Source organism: Microcebus murinus, chromosome 5, assembly GCF_040939455.1.
Source record: "Microcebus murinus isolate Inina chromosome 5, M.murinus_Inina_mat1.0, whole genome shotgun sequence".
NCBI lineage: Eukaryota > Metazoa > Chordata > Mammalia > Primates > Cheirogaleidae > Microcebus > Microcebus murinus.
Window position 1 is genome coordinate 91,059,098 of NC_134108.1, and position 24,471 is coordinate 91,083,568.

Sequence of the window (24,471 nt, forward strand, 5' to 3'; positions counted from 1 at the left end):
CATTTAAAAAAGTCCATTAAATAATCAAGGTCTCTAGATAACATACCTGCTATTTTTAAAACCAAATGGGTTATCATATAAAAATACATATTTAAAAATGAACTCTTCTTCTTTTACTATTGTCATTCAAAATAAAGTATTATTATCTTTTAAAGGGATATCACATACTTAGTTACTTAGCAACGCGGAATATTTTCTTCTATTAGAATTTTAAATTGATGAACTTGCAAATAACCAATGTTTCTAATAATATCATATACATCCTAAAGGTATTGAAAATAAAACTCAAGACTTTAAGCTACTTAGAAACTCCCATTCTAAGATTTTTAAGATTCTACTTTTCTTTCTCAATAACGTTAAGTTCATAATACAAATGTAAGAGAGACAATGTTTGGTGTTATTTTCTAACTCCACTATCTATGACAATGGCAAAGCAAGGGAATTCAGACAAATGAAACAAAACTTTTCTAGGGCACTATTTTTAAATCTGTTAGGAAAAAAAAAAAAAAACACTTTCCCCGGTGTTACAGGGACAGACAACCTATTTGAGATTTGTCTCCCATTTTTGTCCCATTGCTGACGTGGTAGCAAGCTGAGAGCCAGTCATCAGGGAGGAGCAGAGGAGGAAAGAACATGCAAAGGTCAGAGAAGCAAATGGTATTAACGTTTCCATTAATGGAATTCACACTGTAATACTGTATTCCTAAGTTGATAAAATTCGTAAAGCTAACCGAAATAGGTCATTCGTGACCTATTTTAAAAATCAACTAAAAAGAAAAGAATAACAGAAAACCAAAGTAGTGTATTTGATGAGTAGTTTGGAGAAGATACTTTGACCCCAGTCTCAGAGATATGCAGGAGGTGGGGGGTTGGATGCCTTGGGAATTCCTCCATAAATTCTGGTTTGCCAGAAAGATGAATAACTCTCAAAGTTTGTCCTTTGGAGTAAGGTGGGGAGGGGGAGATATTAGTATCCTTATATTTCAGGATACTAAAACCTGGAGGTAGCAAAAGTTTAGCTACTTTGTGCCCTGACTCTAGAGCAGCCGTCTTCAACCTTCTTGGGATCAGTGACAGATTTCTTGGAAGACAGTTTTCCCACGGGGGTGAGGGCCATGAGAGGCAGAGCTCAGGGGAGCAGCTGTACCTACAGATGAAGTTTCACTTGCCCACTGCCAGCCACTCACCTCCTGCTGTGCGTTCCCTCCAACCCAAGTTTCCTGGAAGACAATTTTTCCATGGATGGGGGGTATGGGGTGAGGGCATCTGGAGGAGCTCTGCATCATTGTTCCTAACATGCCCCACGGGACCCTGCGGACCAGTAATGGTGGTCCACAAACCACCATGGATTGCGGACCGCAGCAAAACACTTTTTGCTTTTTCTTTTCCCTCCCTGCCATTCACTTCCTTGATGCTGCAACCTCCTGTGTTAATATTTCCTTCTTATCCCATAAACTAATTTTATGTGGTCCTCGATCTCAGTATTCTGTTTATATCTCTTTAACAGTAGATATCACATTGCTTTTAACAGTAATTTATTGCATTTCTGTCCTTCCCGTGAGACTGTAAACTCATTAAGGTCAATGGATATCTTTTTTATTTTTGCTCCTTCTAGTGTCAAAGACAGTACCTGACAATTAATAGATGCTAAATATTTGTTTAATGAATGAATGAATGTTCTCTCACTATTCAGATTTAGTTTGTGCACATGTAATAGTAGCACACCTCCTAGATTAGATCTCAGCAGAACATCAGGGTATGAGCTGAAAGGTGCTGACATTTTCTCTCAGGGTGGTAATGGTGGCTCACACCTGTAATCCTAGTACTTTGGGGCAGGAGGATTGCTTGAGGACAGGTGTTGGAGACCAGCCTGAGGAAGAGCCAGACCCCATCTCTACAAAAAAATAGAAAAATTAGCCAGGAGTGGTGGTGCACGCCTGTAGTTCCAGCTACTCAGGAGGCTGAGGCAGGAGGATCGCTTGAGCCCAAGAGTTTGAGATTGCAGTGAGCTATGATGACACCATTGCTCTCTAATCTAAGCAACAACAAAATGGGACCATGTCTCAAAAATAAATAAATAAATAAATAAATAAATAAATAAATAAATAAATAAATGTAAAAAGAGAGTGGTTCCAAAGGAATCAGTCCTTGTGACCTTACAGTCAAAAGACTTCAGTAGGTTTTCTTCATTTCTGAAGACTGAACACCAATCCTGGTCGCTTATGCTTAGAGCTGAAGATCAAACTTTAAATGTTTAATTATAATATCAAACAGAAAAAAGGGCACAAAACTATAACATATATCCAGTTCCTGTGTTATAGTCAGGTCATATAGATTAACATATGATTTTTAGAGGCTGCTGCAAAAGAGGAAGGCAATTAGATTTAGTGAAGAATGAGTTTAATAAGTTTTATCAATCAATGCTTATCTTACTTATCAATCTTCTAAGTAAACATAAAATAATAACTTGATATGCAGGTGCAGGAAAGTATTAACATGTATTCCCAGTGTTGAAGATAATGGCTTTTTTAGTAAAAGCCAAGATAGATCCTAACTCTTTTAGTTGAAATGAAAATGAGAGCTTTAAGTTTGAATAGCTGAAACTGAATATCAATGAGATCGAAATTATCTGCTACTAATGACACTGATGTTTCCTCAAAATACACAAAATTACACACACACACACACGCATTCATCATCCCAGACTTCTGGAATGTCCTTTTTGGTAAAGTTGTGTAATAAAAAGGTATATCGTTTGGCATATATATACACATATAAATGTATATATAAAACACATTAGCAATACACAGAAAAATTTTAGACTTACATATTCCAAATCTGAATTATTGTAGTTTAAAGTGAAAATGTCTCCTCCCTAACCCACTCTAGCCAAATATATCTCAAGTCTTATAAATTTTGCACAATATTTTGGTAGCACCTACACTTTGGATGTAGAATATATGCAAACACTAAAATATTGAAGAAAGGGGTAAGTAACCATCTGTCTAGGTAGACTAAATGGAGCTTGTAAAGTCTTATGTTTTCTTCTTGTTTCCATACAGAAGATTAAGGATATTTCTGTGGAAAAATGCATTTCTAAAATATTAGTGCAGCAAAAAGTCCTTGGAGGAGAGTTTTTATTCTTTTTCTAAACCCTTATTCTTCTAATATTTTCATATCTTCACTATTATTGATGATTTTTTATATTTTTAGATTTTCATGGAATCCTAGAATCTATTTTGTGACCAAAAACTTTTGACATTTATGATTTAATAAATCAGAACCACTAGGTCTAAATCAGTCAGTCTTTCACAATGCTTTTGTGCAATGAAACAGTTTTTATAGCAACCTTTCAATTCTTTCCATGACATAATTGATTAACTACATTCAATACGTATTGCAATATGTGTGTAGATTTTATTTAATGGTTCAAGGGACACATAGTAAAATGAAGTGACATTCATATTAATCCTGAAAGACAGTCATCCTATAGAAAATCATAAATTTTAAAACATAGAACAATATTTTCCCCCACTGATTCCATGATGCAGTGAATTCTCCTTCTCATTCTACTTGGGGGTCAGATACTCACAAATTAAAGAAAGCTATGGAAACAATGTAATGCATCAGAGAAGATTGAGTCTCCATTAATTGAAATTATCCATATGAGTTCTAGAAAGGCTGTGTTTTACTGGAATTCTCCAAAGGCATGATTTATGTTTAATTATTTATATATCTTCACGCTATCATAAATTTACTATTACTACTTCACCAACTTAGGCAGAATTTCCTTTTATTCCTTGGAACCTTTCAAAATTATACTCACATGTTAATAATACCTAAAATACTACCTCCTTAATGAAGGAGGACTTCATATCCCAAGTCAGATTCAACTCTTATGTTTCTTTGCCCTAAAACTTAGCATACGCCTCTTCAATAATCCTGATACGATAGTCTATTGTGCACATATTAATCTCCCCCACAAGATTAGAAATTCCTTGTAGGTGAGGACCATGTCTCTTTCACTTCTGCATTTCCTCCACAGAATGTAATAGAACACATTACATGTTGTGGGTGTTCAATAAATATTTGCTGAATGAAATAAGAAAAGGAAATGGCTCCAAATTAGATAAACCCTAGAAAATCAGCGTGCTGGTTCAGGATGCTTTGTTTTTCTGTTCACTTTTCACTGCTATAGTTGGACTGAGCCTTCTGCAGCTATATATTGCTTTTACCTTCTTTTGGATGACAAAGACATGTTTGTATGACTTCAAACCATAAATCTGTAGAGAATTCCATTGTTACTGGTGGTAACTCAGCACTCGGAGCAGTCTTATGGACTCCTATTCATCAAGAAATAAAATCTATGGCTGGCATAACTCTTACTCTTTTAGTCTTCCTTCCTCTTCCACTCTAGTACCTGTGACCAGGGAGATACAATGGATTATAGATCACTGAGGCAATGGTGATTAGTCATGGAACTCAAGTCTCTTTCAGTTGAGTTTACCAGAAAATGTGTATGAGACTTTTTGTTACCCTTAAATTTCACAGATCATATTTTTCAATTTTCTATGCAGACTAACATAGATATACTAACAAGGGATGAGTGGAAATGGAGAAGAGAACACTGCTTTTATTCACTGTTCAGGAACAGGAAGGCCAAGTGATAATATGTAAAGCTATTCGGACAAATAACACAATAGCAGGTCTCTAATACTAAATTTCACTACCTGGCAAAGGAGCAAATATTAATATTATAATAGCCCCATCACTAGTTATTGTAGAATTAACTAAGACAGTGTTTGACAAGCACTTTTGTTGAAGAGTTACATAATTAGGGCAATATAACAATCCCAAAAAGCCTATGCTGTAAATTCTATTGTCATTTACTGATTCACGATAATGAGACATATTGATAAACTTGGTTCAATTGTTTGAACGGGATCTGCTAGAATTAGCAAGATCTCCCTTCTGTGGGCAAGATTGCACTTTGTTTTGCCTTTTTAATTTATAATTTGATGGATATTTTATGAAATTGAGGGCTAGGATTGGAAGTATTTATTGTTTCTTTTATTCCCTATTAAATAAAGTATGTATCCAGCTATTATAGACATTGGTATTGTGCTCTGCCTAAAAGTGTGATTTTTTCCAACTGTCTGCATAGTCCAGAGTCTCAGAATTGGCATAAGTGCCAAGCAATGGAGGATAATGACAGAAAATTTCTAAAGTCGAGCCTCTATGGACATGTCTGAAACATCCTGAGCTTAGGTGGGCATATGTTTGGCTTTTTTTTTTTTTTTTTATTGAGGAAAGCACAGAGTTGTGGTAACATTCAGTCACAGTTCTGTTAACTCATTTGGGACACAGTCATGTGTTTCCTTAGACGTTTATAAAAACAACTAAGAATTATTCTGAAACAAAAAGATTTTATGCTTAGTAATGTTAAGGAGATCACAGTGCTGGGCAGAAATTTTCCAAATGGTCACCCACAATCTTGCTTGAATAATTATAAAATACTTAACGGGTGTGTTACTTAAGATATTGACCAAAATGATTACAAATGTAATTCAAATTGTTGAGGTTTTATTCTAAATATTTATATAGAAGAAATGTAAAGCCTTTAATGCCTAATTTAAAAAATGCATGTATTTATATCTAATATATTCCTCCTGATGGAATTATAACACTCTAATGGCAGTTAAAACATGCTATATTCCTGGTACTGTTATAGGCACTGAGGATATATCTGCAAACAAGAAAAAGACAGGAACCACTTTCATGCCACTTATATTTTACTTAAGGGAAACAACAGAAAAGTGAACAAACAAATTAGCAATGACATGTCAAATAGTAATAAGTCATCTGACAAAAGCAAAATGGGATGTTATTGCAGTATATTAGGGAATAGTGATTCGAACTTGGCATTCTAAGAAAACTTCTGTGAATGTTCGAAAGATAGCTTTTTAATACTGCTTGAAAAAATTAGGGTATATTAATCATATTATTCATATCAAATGTGTTTGTGTGTATGTGTATGAGGTGTCCACATGTTTTTATTTATGTGTTTTTAACTTCTTAAATTTTTATTTCCCCCTTTTCCTCTGAGATGATTTGGCTGCTTGTCAGTGACCAGATGTAAAGTTCATTGTGCCCGAAACCAAACAAAACAAAAAAAACATAGACTTATGAACTAGAGTAATCTTACTGACTTTCAGGAATCTCTGAGTCACCATGACCATCTCTGATGATTTCAAAGAACAAAGTGTTTCTAGGCATTCCTGTGGTCAAAGCACATAAATGTCCCAATAATTAAGGAGTTATTTTTCTGCACCAGCTGGTAAGATTTGTTAATGTATTTGTTTTCAGCCTTTAAAAATTGAGGAACTTTTGTATAAAGTGTTTTAATTGGAAAGATTAAGTGATTACCCTTTTTTTTTAATAAGGAAAAGTTGACTCAGTTTCACACAATAACAAAATGGTTTCTTAAGCACTTCATCATACCACCCTACGCCTGTCCCAGAAAGATTAGCACAACCTTCATTCACATTTTAAGAAAGACAAACTGCCTTCAAAATGGTATTTATGAACAATATGGTTCTCAATCAAAGTGGATGACTCATCAAATTCATTCTGAATTGATGAATTAAATTATTAGAGCCTGTGGCTTTCTGACCCTATTTCTAGCAATGTAGTGATAAAATTAAAGCCTCACATGGTTACTAACCATGTGTCTTATAAATTCATTTTGGAGTCACTGAGTAGGCATAAAAGCTCACTGAGAAGCTAGAAAGGATATTACAATTTTTAATCATTGTTGTATTTCCATTGTGAAGTAGGAATGGCAAATAAAAGCTTTTAAACTATCCACCGTTTTAGAAATTTTGAAGTGGGTTACCATGCCAACCTGTACAGAAATGTCCACTGAAATTCCCTAAGGGCTAACTCAGGGACAATGTAACATCTTCATTGATTTTTTGAATGGAATAAATGTCATTTAAAATCAATTGTTAAGTGAGAATATTCAGAAAATTGTAGATAACTGAGCAAAGATGTGGATATAGTTGGAAAATATTAGATCTCAGATTTTTCATTTTTTGGATTTCAATGTGATTCAAAACACAGTCTAAAGGCCAAAAATGAGGGATGAGTAGGAGGGTAGTGACCCATTGAAACCTCAATAGTAAGTTATTACAAGAATGATTTTAGAGAAAAACTGAATAGAATATTGAAAAATATTAATTGAGCTATGACATGCAAGCGTCATAAGCATATCTTCCAGGAAAGACATAATAACAAAAATTTTAAAGAGAAATGTCTTCTCAAATTGAAATATTCAGCAGAACAAATTTGGCAACAGTTGTTCCTATATGTATTCTTCCTTTCCCTTTCTTCCTTCTTTGTTTCTTTTTTCTTCATTTTCTCAGTTTCTCTTTTTCTTTCTTTGTTTCTTATGCAGCATGTAGAGAGCCTACTGGAGTAATTATGTGGAAAATTTGGATTATGTTCTTAGTTGTCAGGTTTTTAATTTTTTTTTTTTGATTAATGCAGGCTCGATTAGATGAATCTAAACAGGATGCAAACCCCAAAGTGAAAACCTTCACTCGTCCTTCTCCCTTCGGATTTATCCTCTACGTTATCTCCAGAATGCTCTCATGGAAAATGCAAACCAATGAAGGCACTCTCTTTAAAATCCTTTAATGACTCCCTCTTAAAGTACAGTGTCAAAGCCTAGATCGGAAGAAGGGTACACGAGGCCTTTTATGGCTCAACTCTTATCTACTGCTCCAGCCTCATCTCCAGACTCTCCTTGTCTGCACTTTGCGCTGGAGTTGCCCAATCGCTTAGCATTCTCTTCATAGTTCATTCTATTTCACGCCTCCTTGGTTTTGCTCGTGTTGTTTCCTCTGCTCAGAACATCCTTACCCAATTTTCTTCACCTGGGTAACTTGAATACATCTATTAAAACTCAGTTTAGGTGCCCTGTTCCCCTGAATCTCTCTCTAATCCCCCAAATGAAGCTAAATGTTCTTTTCATATGTTTCCACTATATTCGGTGCTCCCATCTATCATAGCGCTTGCCACATTATAATGAAAGCATATGTTTCTGTGTCTGTCAATCTCAGAGTGTAGATTCCTTGGATTCAATTACATTTGTACCCTCAATCCTTGCATACTAATTGGTGCCAAGTTTCTTAATATCATCAATTATTTCTATTGTCAGAAATCTAATATTTAATGATATATCTATCAGTTTATCCTAGTAGTATGCCAGTAAGTACTTAATTCCTCTAAATGCCCTTATTCTGAGTGTATGCAAATTAAAAATATTTTTAACTATTGTACAATTTCTGTGACAGAGACCATATTATCTCCCAGCCTCCTTTGCAGTTAGGTTGATACAGTATAATTGGTTTTGGCCAAATGATTATGAGCATGACTGACATGTGTTGCAAATGTAGTTGAGAGCCAGTATACTTTTTCTAGTTTACTCTTCTCCTACCACGATAATTTTGGAGGCTGCATAACAACTTATCCCAAAACTTAACAGATTAAGACAACGAAAACTAATTATGTCACAGCTTCTGAAGGGTCAGACGTTTGTGAGAAGCTTAGCTGGATAGTCCTGTCTTAGTATCTGTCATTGAATTACAGTCAAGCTAGGTTCGGGTAAAGGTGCTATTGCTGTCATCTCAAGACTCAATCTGGGCTGACGGATTTACTTCCGAAGAGCACATGTGAAGTTGTTAACAGATCATATTCCCTCTATCACTGTTGGCTGGAGATTTTAACTTCTCACCAAGTGGGCTGCTCACAACAAGAAGTGATCCAAGAGCAAGAGAGGAATTGGGCACTCAAGCCAGAAACTATTATCTTTTACAATGTTATCTTCAAAGTGACATAGATTCACTTCTGCTGTATGCTGTTGGTCACACAGACCAATTCTGGCATGATGTAGAAAAAGACAACACAGCAGTGTGAATGCCAGGAAGTGAAAGGTCATAGGACGCCATGTTGGAAACTGGTTACCACAGAGACCATGTGTTGAGTTGGTGCATAAAACGAGGATTCCTAAACTGTGAGTCAATGGATGAAACAGATTCTCCAACCCACATTAGATTTTAAATGAGCAAGAAATAAACTTTTGTGGTGCTAAGCCAATGAGAATTCAGGGTTCATACTTGCTACTATGGCATACACAAATATTCAGACCAATAACATCTACATGAAGATCTGTCTACAGAAAAAGTCTGTGAAAATTAAAAGAACTTTGGATATTCTAGGACTTCTAAGAGTGACCTCTGACTGCAAATTAAAACATTGGACTTGTTATTTGATTTTATTTTTGACATTTGTAAATTGTGTTAATATGAGTCTGTCCTCAGAATATTGTCAAAATCAGCTGTCAAAGACAGCATAGCTGAAGTCTGGACAAAGGTAATTATATCCCTTATCTTGGCCTCTTGAAATTTAAGAAATTGGTAGGCTTTCCCCACACTGACAAACAACCACTTGGTATTTTTGTGTGCCCACGTTTTTCTTCCAAAGTGATTTGAAATCACTTCAAGTACTTGAGATTTTCATTAAAAAATATCTAGCTCATGAGGTTGTTGTGCAAAATAAATGAGTCAGAATATGTAACAATATCTTCTAAAGAGTAAAATACTACATAAACATTAAACATTGCTTTCATGTGTTAAATATAAGAAACAAATAATTGGTAATGACCCAATCATAATAATCCCTAAATAGATTTAAAAAATAAAGTAGATAGTCATTTATTTTGAGTGATTTGTTGAGTTTTTTGGTTTTTTTTTTTTGCTTGTTTGTTTGTGTATGAAGAAACTGGCAAGGAATTTAATGTTATTTTAAATATTTATCCAACTAATTTACTTGGTTAAAAGATCACTTCTCATTGAGAACAAAGGTAAAATGAACAAATTATATTCTCAGAGTTAGCTATTCAAAAAACTAGCTATATATGTCATATATTTCATCCAAGAGCATCTCATAGTGTCTGATAGTCAGTGTCTAAAGGTCATTTCATGTCAGATGTGATAGGTTATGCCTCTTTGTCCATATGTAACATCATTCTGCTCTAGGAATCCTATCACGTGATGTAAAGATTGACCTATTCAGTCAAGTTGATAGAAATTTAGTATTTATTTAAGTAAACATTAATTATTATTTTTTTAGATAAAAGCATGACAGAAAGAAAAAAATACTTCTAAATTATGTGAGGTCTTCAGTGTTTAGACCCTCAGCCTTAAATTTTGTCTAAAGATAGCACTTTCAATAACAACATAATCCTTGGCCACAATTACCTAACATATTTTTCTAGTGAGTCACCATGCTGAACAGGTAAAAGCATTTTTGGCAGCACCGCTTTACCTTGAAATTTTCTCTTGTAAAGTAACCCTAGCCTGACCTTGATTAACTTATTAAATGAGCTCATCCTCAGAGCTGAAGAAGTGTAGTCTATCAGAGAAATAGCATGGCAACATGCCAGAACAACTCTGTAAATCGTCTAGAGGGCACATCGAAGCATCACTTCATCCCTCCTCCTGTGCTTCCCCACTCAGGGTTAGAAGCTAGCGAAAGAGGCAGGATGAAGTAACAGAACAGGCATGGACTGTGGAAACTGATAAATCCATATTTGAAACCTAAGGCTGCTTCTTACTACATGAGTAAACTTTACAATAAGTTAAAATTGCTCTTTGAATTTTATTTTTCTTATTTGTAAAACGAATCTCCTCACTGTAAGTTTGTTGTGAGGCATCAATTAAATACATATACGTGGAGCCTGACATGTAGTATTCAATATATGTTCTTCTGCTTCTTTTTTTCTCTTTTTGCAATGAGCAGAGGAACTGGTAGACAAATGCCCTCTGCTTCGTCAATCATATGTCTTTGGCTAGACCATACCAATGAGCCATTACTTAATGAAATCAGTATCCCTAAGGGTATGGGATATGTCAGAATGCTACACAACAAAAGATTGGAAGGAATTTTTTTTCTAGTGAAATAACATCAGCAGTGGGTGTTTTTGAAATTCTAGGAGTTAAGTGAGAATTAAAAGACTCTGGAATGCTAACATAGCTGCTGTACATGAAAATGTTGACATATAATCTAAAATACAAAATAATGAAATTTTATATAAATATATATGATACAATTTAGTATGTAAGCTCTAGTAAAATCAAGAAAAGTTTTAAGGGGAATAAAGAGGAGATGGTTAATGGGTACAAAAATACAGTAGATAGAATGAATGAGATCTAGTATTCAGTAGCACAATAGATTGAATATAGTTAACAATAATTTATTGTATATTTTTGAATAACAAAAAGAGTGGAATTGGAATGTTTCTAAGACAAAGAAATGATAATGCTTGATACTTCATTACCCTGATTTGATCATTATACATTGTATGCCTGTATCAAAATATCACATGTATGCCATAAATATGTACAACTATTATTATTCATAATAATCAAAATAAAAAAATTTAAATAAAATTTTTAAAAAGTGGAGCATTGCACTTGTATTTGAGTTTTAGATTTGGCCTCTTTTGAGAATTAGTATTTTTTAGCATTATTTCAATTTCTTTTTATATATTTTCAAATACAGGAAGACTTCATTACATTTAAATTATCAGTAGCACATGATACTCTCATTGTCTGTCCATGATAAATGTTGCTGTTATCTATGAGACAGCCATTTATTTAAAAAGTTATCATTGGGATTTTGTTAAAGTCAAAGATATGATGTATTTTACCAAATAAGACTAAATGGTTTTGATTTTAGAAAAAATGCAGAAGCACCAGTTTAATTCTCATCCCAATAAGCATTTTTTTGCATTCTACAGCTAAAATACATAACAGGTTTTAAAACTTAATGGCTTATATTACCTTTTATTATCACTATTCATGATTTTTATTGAGTCTTGGCAGAAATGCATAATGGATTATCTCTAACCTCTTTTTGCTTCCTGTGTAGCAAAGGACGGGTTTACAAACATCCATGGAAGTGAATTGGGCATTAGGAAAAGCAGAAAAGGAATATCCCCTAGGCTTCTGAGTAGCAGGAACTTGCAACTCTGCCACTTACATGTAAGACTAATGCTGTAGGGAGTAACCTTATTACAGATATTTCACCCACCCCACCCACCTAATAACCCATTAACTGTTATTGGATAAATTCTTTAATGGACAATGTGCTTTAACTGAATTAAATCAGCATATAACCAGTGTGTGTGTGTATGTGTGTGTATGTGTGTGTGTGTGTGTGTGTTATTAAAAACATTAGTAGTGATAGACCAACCAACTAACAACAATTAACAACTCAAAAACTTTAATAAATGGGACACACTATACTCAAATTTAAGCTGAAAAAAGAGAGAGAGAAAATTATTCCCACAGTTAGGAATAACTTTCATGGAGAGGCAGGAATGCAAAGTTAAGTAGTCTGTATAAAGAAGATGGATGGGTGGAATTAGTGTGGAAAAAAAGAGTAACATGTTCCAACTCCATTTTATTCACACTTATTAGAAAAATACACAATTGAGAAAAAGTCTAGGGCAGAGGCCATAAAGAGCTACAGGGACACAGACTGGCCAGGGAGGCAGAGATGCCTACAACCCACCTGATAGAGAGATTTTGGTAGTGGAAATGAAGGGATAAAAGTTGGCATTATGTAGTGACTACTATGTGTCAAGAAAAGAAGAAAACATGTGTTTGTTCCTCTATATATCTCGATAGTGAATATCTGCACATTATGTCCTGATACGATTTCTATAAGGCAGGCATTATCAACTTTAATTTACAATTAGAAAAATCAGACTTGGAGAGTTAAGAAACTAATGGGCATACAAGAAGAAAGAAGCATAGCCAGACTGAGGTCTACATATATTGGATGCTCTTCCCATTTTCCATATGGAGATACCAACAGGGATAATAGAAGCATACCAGTGAAACTTATGATATATTTGAATGCAGAAGTAAGACAGGCAGAAAATTGACCATTTTCCATAAGTATTTAATGTTTGAACTGACTCATTTCTCCCTCAATTTCTACTCATAGAATCAGGGGTAAAATTTAAATCAATTGTATTCCTTTGTGTTTCCCCAAGAGTTCCTCCCCACACAAAAATTAATTTTAAAAAATGTTGCTCAGTATTTATTGGTTGAATAAGTGGATACATCTACTTGGCTACAGTACAAGATATATTCAGGAATAGGTTATCTGTGGCTTCATTTTAAAGATACTGGAGAAACACTTCTTCCAAAAAGAACCTTACCCCATATTCCTTCCTAGGACTTAAAATTCCACAATTAGACATGCATATGGCTTTTAATGAGAATATAAATACTCAAGCAATTCCATTTACAATTTTTCCCCAGAAAACTGTTTTCCATCTCTGGAAGGCAGAGAGGAGGCATAAAGATATAGAGGAGCTGTGGGGAGAAGAGAAAGAGGTGGGATGACCAAGACCTTGTCATTCTACTTACAGCATATTCTGATACACCACTTCATAAAAGAACACTGTGGGAGAAATGACTACTAACTGAAGGCATTATATTTGTAAGACCAACAAGGTTGAAATTTTCCAACTGGTCAGTTACATGAAAGCAAAAGTGGTGAAAGGACCTGAAGGGTCAGTGCTTACATCTGTTGTCTACACTGTGGTATTTCACCTTCATCCCTAATGCTGCCTCTTTATGTTGCATAAATAATGTGACTTCTCATTCTGCCACTTTCTGTGTGGAAATTACTTATACCTGAGGGGCAAAAAAGCAATTCTCCATCTAATTCATTTTGCCAATTTGACAGTGACATCAAAGAGCAGGAAGTTGTCTGTGAGTAATGACACTGCTCATTTGTTTAAATGTCAAACCTAAACCTCATCAACTTTCAGGGAGTATGTCAATAAAGAATGGGTTTCAGTTCAGTCAGAAAGGATTTCAGTGTTGTTCAGTTCTAAGGAAAATAGCTGTCAGTTTCTTGAGAGCAGAGTGCTTTGAGTAACTCTTTCTTTTTTAAGCTGAATTTAATAGACCATTTCAGCACTTGGGACTGTGGACAGTGCTATCTTCCTTGACATGAAACAAGTAGGCTTGCCACAGAGGTGTTTCATTCTTGAAACTAAAACTCCCCAGGTTAGCAAGCATGTATTACTAAACTATGCAATTAGGATATAAAGACTATGTATTACAAGGTCTGTGCAGAGGCAAAAAAATGAAATAACCGTAAAAAATAGCACATTTTATCACAAAGATTATGCCTGAAATAAAATTAGGGAAGGCAAATAGTTATGGTTTATAGCTATTACTACAAAAAAGAAGTGTCATTTTTTACTTCAAAGCAATCACATTTTTCTCAAGACAAGTTTTTGGTGGATAGAATGGCAGGGCCATTAACCCCTCATGGTAATTTATTGGCAGTGGGCATGGATGCAGAGGATAACAAGAATGCATCTAACAGGCTTGCAGACAATCAGGATCAGAGAATTCATTCTCTATATGCTTTCTAGCTCTAGAGTGGAATAACAATGGAAAATTCTGGATCTGAGGTCAGAAGAAATGGAATTGAATTTCAATCATGTCCCTTATTAAGTCATTTCATTTCTCCAGACCCTGTTTCTTCTTCTTTAGAATGTGGCTTATTTTAATGTTTAAGTGAGAGAATGTATGTGAAAGGGTATGGCACACAGTAGGTACTCAATATATGCTTAAGTTTGATTATTCATGTTTCAGTAAGTGTTGGCATAATGCAGCAAAATATTGCTATGCCAGTAGCCATATGTCTTAATAGCTGTGACCCTAAGGAGGGATGACAAGAAGAAACAAGCAAAAAAGGCATCATTATCAACAGATTAAGCCTTATAACAAGAGCCCTCATCTTGTATATTTCCACTTTCATCTACTTTTTCAGCAACCCAAGAAGACTCCTTTTATTTTTACTTTTAAGAAAAACCAACGAAAGGAAAATAGCCTAAAAATACTACAGAAACAGTAAACTAAAGTTCTCAGAGGTTTCTTGTCTCATCAACTAATATTCTACTAACTCTCTGGAGAATTCCTCTCATTCACATGCTATCAGCTATTCAGTCTGCTGAATTGGTGAGAGACTACTTTGACTACTCCCTGCCCAGACCAACACACTTAGGAGACAAGGTAAAAACCGGGTTAGTTCTTTATGGTTTTCCACCGTAGCTACAGATTCTTTCTTTGCTTTTGACTTCCAACCCTCCCAGGCTCACCTCACCTCCCTCACCTTCTTCCCTTTTTCTCACTGAAAATCAAGAACAACATCTTTTCCTAGCCTCCCACAGCTCCTCCTGTCGCTTTCAACAGAGACTTCCTCCACACTGCCCTCTGCATGTGAAAAGCCTCCCAGCCTCCCAGCTTCCCACTCTCCATTCATCAAGGTTCACTCTTCTTCCATTCACAATTCATTTTAAGTTGTCCTGTGCCTTCCAAAGCTCCTTTTTCTTGATGTAGGTTCCCCTCTTGCTCTAATAATACTCCACCGTCACAGTCACCATAGAGCCACCTCACCCCCTCCTCAACCCCCAGAAATTGGGGGGAAGGGGGAGGGGTGGGGAAACCTGTGTTTACATACAGATCCAGACAGGGAGGAATAGAGCCTAGCATTAAACTTAATCTCATTTTTGAAAAAGAAAAAAAAAAAAAAACAGTTGATACAAATATTTCCAAAGCTTGGAAACCCGCACGCTTTGAAAAAAAAAAAATCTAGCTGAATGGATGAATGAATGAATGAATGAATGGATGGATGGATGGATGATTGAGATCTCTGTGGTACTTTTCTCAGATGCCCCTCCTTCTTCCTGCTCCTGGCATGGTTCCTGTTTAACTCAGCGTCAGTGAGGGAGTGCACTTCCCTGCTTTGCCTCTGTCTCCACTCCCTGCCCCTTCAGTACAACCTCTTGACGGGAGCCTAAACCTCCTGGCCAAAGGGCATGCCACCTGGCTCACCGACGCTTTGTGACTTCAGCAGCCTCACAGAGCTTGCTCCTTTAGGGGCGCAGCATTTGCATTCTGCCAGCTCTGCCTCTCCCCAGACCCCCTGAAACACCCAGCCGCGTTGCACAAAAGGATGACTGATTCCCCCACACTCAGTGAAATCCACCTGGTGATCCCGGTGGCTGCCTCTTTTCTTGCGCTTGTAAACCTAGGTGCTCAAAAAAAAAAAGAAAAAAGAAAAAAAAGAAACCTGGTTTCCCCCTTCTCCATGCAGAAAAAAGAAATAACCATGCCAGGGCTCCGTCCTGGTTCATAAAATCAGAAAACTTTTTTTATATTCATTGTATTAGAAAACCCCACCCGAGACAGCAGGGACCTCTTTGTTTGCATCCCAAGGGGAGGGAGGGGTTTTTGGAGAGCCTTCGCAGCCTGGGGCAGGGGGGGAAGTGACAGCCCCTGGGAGGGCTGCCCCGGAGGAGACTCACCCAGGACATTCCCAATGAGAGCCACGACGAACACGATGATGTACCCTGCGATCAGGACCCACTCATATTCTTTCGGGTGCAGGTATTCCCTCCACAGGTACCGCAGGAATTCCTCGTCGTCATAGTCGGTGGGGTTTAAAAAGGGCTCTTGAGTTTCATTGAGCTCCGAAGCAGATGACCAGTTGTGGCGACAAGGGGGGGAGTCCTCCAGTTTGGTGCCGGACATCCCTGGGCTCCAGTCCGGTTCCGCTCAGTGCTGCAAGCTCCTCTTCGCCTGCCCCATGAGCACTGGTGTGGCTCGCGGGTGGGAAACGCTGCGCGGAGAGGCGGCAAGGGGCTCCACGGCAGAAAATGACGTGAAAAGTTACTGAGCCAATGCCTCCGGAGGAGTGGAACGCCCGGCAACTTCTGCGGCGGCTTAGCTGTCTTTGCAGGAGATTCTGCACGGAGGAGAGAACTGGCGGCTGAGAAACTAGCGACCGGGCACTGGAGGCTGCAGCAATGACACCGGAGGAGAGAGCTACCTCAGGCTTAGCTCAAGCTCAATTACTCCTCATTCCAGCACTGAGTCCGCAGCCCACAGCCTCCTCCCTCGCTGAGGGAGAGCTGAAACTGAAGGAAAAAAAAAAAAAAGTAATGAAAATTAATTTAACCTGTTTTTTGTGGGTTCAATCTCTTTTTCTACTTATTTTTCCCCCTCTATTTTCAACGTGCAGTTTCTATAAACCATACCCAGACATGTAAGTCTGTGGGCATGGCCAAAAAAAAAAAAAAAAAAAAAGAAAAGGTCAACACAGGGTTAATACAGGACGTGATGCATTTGTCTTTGTAATGCAAATATAAAAATGTAAGGAGGAGCCACTGTGTTCCCCAAGCAGGACAATACAAAAGTCATTTCAGGCAAATATTCTAACATTTGATATAAATGTATTTTAACATTTAATATTTGCCAACTTAGCACTTCCCGAGTCTCTAAGGCAACTCCTAACTCCTCTTCTCAAAATTGGGGAATGAGACCTTTTTTTTTTTTTTTTTTTTTTAATACACCCATTTTGATGGGTCTATTTAGCTGGAATTTGTATTTGTAACAGAAACTGCCCTATGAAATACAGCAGGAAATCCTTGAAGGACACGAAGAATCATGAATGCTGTCACAGTTAATGTTGTCAAGCAACAGAGACCGCTAATATATTAAACAGATTCTCTGTAGGATGTGATAATACAAGCAGAAGTGCTCTTTCTGGTGAATAACACATCTCATTGGTCTTTCTTCTCATTGATTCCGGCTGATGTCACCTGCCATTCTCTCATGAATTGTTTTGGTCTCTGAGACTAAGTATTCTGGGATTTGTCAGCATATGAGTTCATGATCCTTTCATTCTTAATAACCATGGCAGAAATATTGCATCTGATTATTTACAATCTTGGATTTGGGAAGGGACTGGGAATCATCTAGCTTGAACTTCAAATTAATAATAGAAGCCTCCTGATAACATTGCTGCCATGTCCACATCCAGCTTGGATATAACCACTGCAATTCACTACCATCACCATGACAGGACCTCTCTAAAGGTGAGAAAACCCATTCCTTACCTGATTAAACCAAGGCTTCAAACCCATGAGTTGCCTTCCTGAGACTATTATCACAAATCCCTAGCTGCCTCTTGGTGCTACACAGAATAAGTCTTCTACATGTCAATCCTTCACATGTCCAAAATAAGCATCATAGCCCCAATCCCCCTTTTCATGCTCCCTATGTTCAATTTTTCCCCAATTTCTTCCATTGTTTTTCAAATGACACTATACTCCACATCAATATTCACTTGGTTTTCCTTTAGACAATTGTCAATATCTTGCAAAATATACAACTGAGAGGAAATACAGTAATCTGCTTTGGGTCTTGTTAGTACAAAAGGTACATTGTTCTTTGGATGCAACCAATATTTGTATCTAATTATTTCTTAATAATACTTTATGGTTTATAAAATTCTTTCATATACATTATTTTAAAACTCTTGAAGGTTTGGCTATTATTAACCCCATTTTACAGATAAGGAGACTATTCTGGAAGAAATTAAATGATTTACCAAAGATTAAGTGATTAATGAGTAGCAAAACCATCTAGTTCTTTCTTCTGATTGCAATCCAGTACTTCTGTTATTCTACAGAGGTCATGTTTCATTAAGAAATACTACTGGCATATTTTCCCAATCAGTAGTAGTTAAATTTCTTTTTAAGAGAAGGGCACAAATGGACATTTTATTTTGTCTTTTTACCAAATACTTACTGAGTGCTCTTATCCTACTCTTAGTGATACAAGTTAAACAGGTTTTTGTTTTTCGTGCATTTTACTTTCTAGGAAGTTACATAGGAAACAAATCAAAAAATAAATATATAAAAATATTAGGAATGAATAAATGTTATGCTGAAAAGCAAACAGGGTGAAATGATGGTGAGTACAGAATCCCAAAGGCCATATTAGAAACGAGTGGTGAACAAGGCCTCTGTGAAGAGATCATATATAAGTAGGATACCAAAATAATACATGCATTTATTAATTTAATTTTGTTAATTTGAAGCTTATACAGATCTTCTTAAATGTTAATGCTGTTATCCAAAGCATTAGCCATTTCTCCAGACCTGTTGTCACCAGTAAATTTAACAAGTAAACTTTCTATGGCTCCATTCAAGTTCATTGATACAAATCTGCTAACTTTATGCTGTGATATAATGTCTTCCTCTGACTTATTAATACCTGCATTTTCCTCTTCCAAGGACTACTTTTTTTCAAAATGAGAAAAGGTTATTTGCAACTTTAGCTCAGATCTATATTCATTAATGTCTGCAAATTCCTTGTAGTTGGCAATCCATAAATATGGACCCAGTCTGATATTTGCTAAGCAGTCAGTGCCATTGGCTTTCATTTTGTGGCACTTCAACTTGTCTATACCTCAATCTTCTTTTTTTTTTTTTTTGCTTCTACTTGCAATTAATTGCAATTAATTACTACTCTTTGTTGAAATTCTAAATAAGGAAAAATGAGAATACTTTCAAAATTTTATTCTGATATCTGCTTTGTTGTGACAAGTCTGGATTTATCTTGATCCTATAACTATTTAATTTTCTTCTATCTATGAATTATCAGGTACTTTATTTTAAATATGTGGTACTCCAATGCCATACAAAAATTTTGCTCAAATCTTCTAGTTATTATTTGTTTATTTTTTGGATACACATTAGAAATGATAAATATCATAATATTCATTTTTGCTGTGATCTACTTCCTTAGCTCTTTCGACATATTTTAAGACATTAGAAAAGAATTTATAGTTTTGGGGAATTATTATTGTCTTCAATTCAAAATCTTTTTACTGGATGCAGGAAAAACGTGTCAACCCATATATCACAGGGCACTAAAGAGAGCTCTAAATTTGTCCTGTGATGTCCTCTTAAAGATGTTATAAGAAATAAAAGAATTGATGGTTTTAGAATAGTACCTGGTAGATAGAAAGCAATAAAAAAATATTTGCTAAACAATGTTTAAATATATATGCTCTCCTAGTGTGAATATTATTCGCTATACATATCAATTACTCTGTTAATAGTTTTTTTTTAAAAAAAGAAAGGTAGCTCACAATATTTTGAATAATTCTATTTAACTACCTAGCTAAATTTTTTCTGCAACTTTCATTTTAGCTCTCCCACTAAACTGAATATATTAAAAATAGAGGGAAAAATAAAAATAACTTTCAAAAACCAAATTTCTTTCTTTCTTAGTGGTTATAGCTAGATCAGTCAGACTTGTATGAGCTGTCCCAGATTTTATTTTCTTATTCCTGGTGAGAGACCACCCTTTTTGCAGGCCTATAATAACTTTTTGGATGCATTTTAATAAATATTTCTGGGTATTTACTATGTGCCCAGGAGTTCAGCTAGAAGCTGGAGATATCAAGATCAATAAGGCTAGGCTAGCCTCAATGATCTCCTTGTCCATTGGCAAATTGGAAATGTTATGATTATTAAATAAGTTTGTGAGTTTCTAGGGTAGAGAGATGTGCAAAGTGGCATGAAAGCATGAAGGCATGCCTCATTCAGCCTGGAGAAAACCAGAATAGATGGCTTCCCCACAGGGAAAGTCACTTTTGAGCTGAGTGACTATTGGAAAACTTAAGGGTTTGAATAGACACCTTCAAGAACGTAGGCATCTTGTTTTTATTACTTCTTTGAGGAAGGCTGACCATAAGGTAATAGTAAGTTTAAAGTTAATTTCTGTGTTTCTCGGTGTATTTTGAAGAAAGAAACAGAAAAATGCCCCACTGTTGACTTCCTGATATTTGAAAAGAATTTGCTTTCCTTCCTTCTTTTCTGTTAGAATGAAAATAAAATCAAGTCTGAGCACTCTTGGTAATGACTGTACTGAGCTTATGTATTCCCAAAATAAATGCATTAGCTTTGCAGGAAGTTATCTGACATCTCCAGGCTCCAAACACAACATTTTTTAACAAAATGGCCTTGAGCTAAAATCCTTCTGGAAAAGTCCTGAATCACCAGGGGTCTAGAAATCCAATAAAAGGGAGAGGGGACTCCTGATAACATGTGTTACTCTCAGGATGCGCAGTGGGCTTCTGAGAATGAAATAACCTCATGGCCTAAAACACTAGGCCAAAGATAATCAAAGCCACTTGTCACAAATTACTACAAAACATTTCTGTCTCTTTTTCCCCCTATCTTTCTTTCTATCCCCCTCCCACACCCTATTTTAATTATGTTTTTATTATGTCTCATCTCAGACAAGGTTCTGTTTGTTCCTTCTTGCCTCTTGTCCCAGATTATTAGTTCTGATATTTCTCCCTGATGGTTCTTTTATTCGACAAATACATATGAAGCTCTACATTCCTATCCTCTGTTGAGCATAGACATCCACTGTTCTGTCTTGTTCACTTTTTGCTTCATGAAAAGTGTAGAGGGGTGGGCAAGTAATTTAATTCAGTAAAGCAAATGCTCTTAGGTATATACCTAAAAAGTTCTGAAAATGCAAGTAGAAGAGACATGTATTGCAGCACAGCGGCATCAGTAAAGCTTTTTGGAGCAAGTATTGTCTAAGCTGATAATGGAAGAATAAAGTCCGGTAACCAGATTATGGGAAGCGGGAGAGGCAGTTGGTGACAGATGGAAGTAACTTCTTTGGAAAACAAGTCAAGACAGCACTCATCAAGTGATTACAGGGTCCAAGCTCTATACCAAACACTAGCTCAATTGACTTTCACAACTCTAGGAGGTAGGTTTCATTAATTATTATTCCAATTTTAAAGGTGAGGAAACTGAGATACAGAGAGGATAAGTAACTTGCCAAAGGTCATATGGTTAGGAAGTGACAGGATCTTTGGGCAGAGCTGTCAAGATCCAATTCCAGAAATATGTTTTTTGCCATTACTCTTCTGTGTTCACAGTAAAGAATCAAAAAGTTTTCAGTATTTTCCCCTGTTTCTACTATTAATAATAATATAAAATTTTGATTCTTAAGAAACCATTTATAAAATTATATAATTTTGTTATATTTTTTAAATTCCTATTATATTTTAAATAGTATCGAGGAGTAGAATTGTGAAGGAAATTGTTATACCCTTCAAGATGATGTCTCCCCCAAAGCAAATCAGTCTCTTCCTATGGTGTCTCGGGTGTAAATGTTTATTTTTCTCCATGCTGTATACTTAAGGGAGTAAATATTGTCCAATTCACCTTTGTGTCCCCAAACTTAGTACAGCACTTTGAGTTTACGTATTGACCAATCACTACTTCTTGATCAGGCCTGAACTCAATTAAGGAAGAAAAATTCCTTTTTTTAAAAAAAATATGTGTTACCTTGGTTTATGTAACACCAAGTAAACTCCTGGGCATGTCACGATATTGATGCCTATGACCAAATCTCTAGCCTAGAAAGGACTTAGAAATATTTTTGTGTGATGTGCTACTTCATTAATTCACATCTTTTTTTATAATTTAAATGTTCTTCTTTCTTTTCAAGATGACAAATGGTTATAATGGAAAAATAATAATAGAGAGTAGAAAGAGTGAGTTTCAGTGACATTCTGCAGTACAGACTGTAGCTTTGGGGGAGCTCGCCCATTCAAGGCACAGTTCTCTGAGAACTATCCATCACCCTCAGGTGCTCTGAACGGTGGGTTCTCAGAGGAGAAACTGTGGGCACAATACCTGCATTTTCAAACATCAGCTCCTGGGCCATATGAGATTCTGCAAAAACCATGGGTTTGAGTTCATTGAAATATTCCTATGATCTTTTAATACATGTTATTTTTCCTTGAGCTCATTTCTCTGGGCTTCTCTACCTTAAAAATAATAATATCCAGCTGAGTTAGAAGAAATTTACTCATAGGTACACATTGCGTTTGGCATATAACCATTAAGGTACATGTTCTGATTTTCCATATGAAAAAAAAATGATCCATTTTATTGTGTTGGAGAAATTCATCTTAACTCTATTTTGACAATTATACATGGTATATATTCCATACAGTTATGGTGAAAGAGATTTGTGTATTGAACTTCAATGTTAAAAGCAACATGACACGCTTCTACTCAAGTACAAATGCAATCACTGAATTGCATTGAGTGGCATTGTGGAAACAATATTGTGTGGGAATCTTTTTGTTGTTGATGTTTGTTTTATTTTTTATTTTCTAATTGAGATAAAATTCACATAATATAAAAGTCACCATTTAAATCACTTTGAAGGCTATAATTTAATGAGTTATAGTATATTCATAAACTCCATGACCCCTCATTTCCCTCTCCTCCAATATTCTGTACTTTCTGCTTCTATGGATTGGACTATTCTGAAGATTTCCTGTAAATGGAATCATGTAAGTTTTGGTGTCTGGTGTCTTTCACTTAGCATATTTTCAAGGTTCATCCATGTCTTGAGGTGTGTAAGTGCATTATTCTTTTTATGGCTGAATAATATTTCATCATATGGATATATCACATTTTGTTTATCTATTCAGCAGTTGAGAAACATTTGGGTTGTTTCTACTTTTTGCCTGTTATAAATAAAATTGATATGAACAGATGTATAAGTTTTTGTATACATTTATGTTTTTAATTCTCCCAAGTATATACCTAGGAGTGAAATTTCTGTGTCATATAATAATTTAATTTTTAACTGTGAGGAACTGCCAAACTATATTCCACAGAGGCTACAGTCTTTTATACTATAACTAGGAACATATATGGGTTTCGATTTTTCCACATTTTATCAATACAGCTTATTTTCAACATTTTTTTATCATAATGGATGGTAAGTGGTATTTCGTTGTGTATATGTGTGTGTGGGGGGGGTGTATCTGTTTTTACGTTTCACAATAAGAAAAGCCCAGGACTAGATGGCTTTACTGCTGAATTCTACCAAACTTACAAAGAAGAACTAATACTAGTTCTTCTCAAACCATTATAAAATATTGAGGAAGAGGAAATTATTTCTGTCCTACTCTATGAAGCCAGCATTACCTTGATACTAAAACCAGACAAGGACACAACAAAAAAAAATAAAACTATAGGTCAATATCCCTGATGAAAATAAACACAGAAGTCCTCAACCCAGTACCAGCAAACTGAATCCAACAACATATGAAAAATATAATATACAATGATCAGTGGAATTTATTCTAGGGATACAAGGATGGCTGAACAAACACAAATCAATAAATGTGATACATCACATCAAAAGAATAAAGGATAAAATCCACATGAGCATCTCAATAGACACACAAAAAGCATTTGATAAAATTCAACATCTCTTCATGATACAACAAACTAGGCATAGAAGGAACATATTTCAACACAATAAAAGCCATATATGACAAACCCACAACCAACACCATTGTGGTTTTTTTTAGTTATTATTATTTGTATAAATTTATGAGGTACAAGTGTAATTTTGTTATGTGCATAGATTGCATAATGGTGAAGTCAGGGCTTTTAAGGTATCC

At 35.7% G+C, this 24,471-nt stretch overlaps 1 protein-coding gene across 1 annotated transcript in view; it reads right to left on the bottom strand.

Annotated features, from left to right (window-relative positions):
- HCRTR2 (hypocretin receptor 2) overlaps positions 1–16,886 on the bottom strand; it is a 94,191-nt gene extending 77,305 nt beyond the window's left edge. The window contains exon 1 of the mRNA XM_076002744.1: positions 16,466–16,886. Coding sequence (XP_075858859.1) covers positions 16,466–16,691 — 226 coding nt within the window. The 5' untranslated portion in view covers positions 16,692–16,886. The remainder of the gene's footprint in view (positions 1–16,465) is intronic.
- Positions 16,887–24,471: the final 7,585 nt, after the last annotated feature.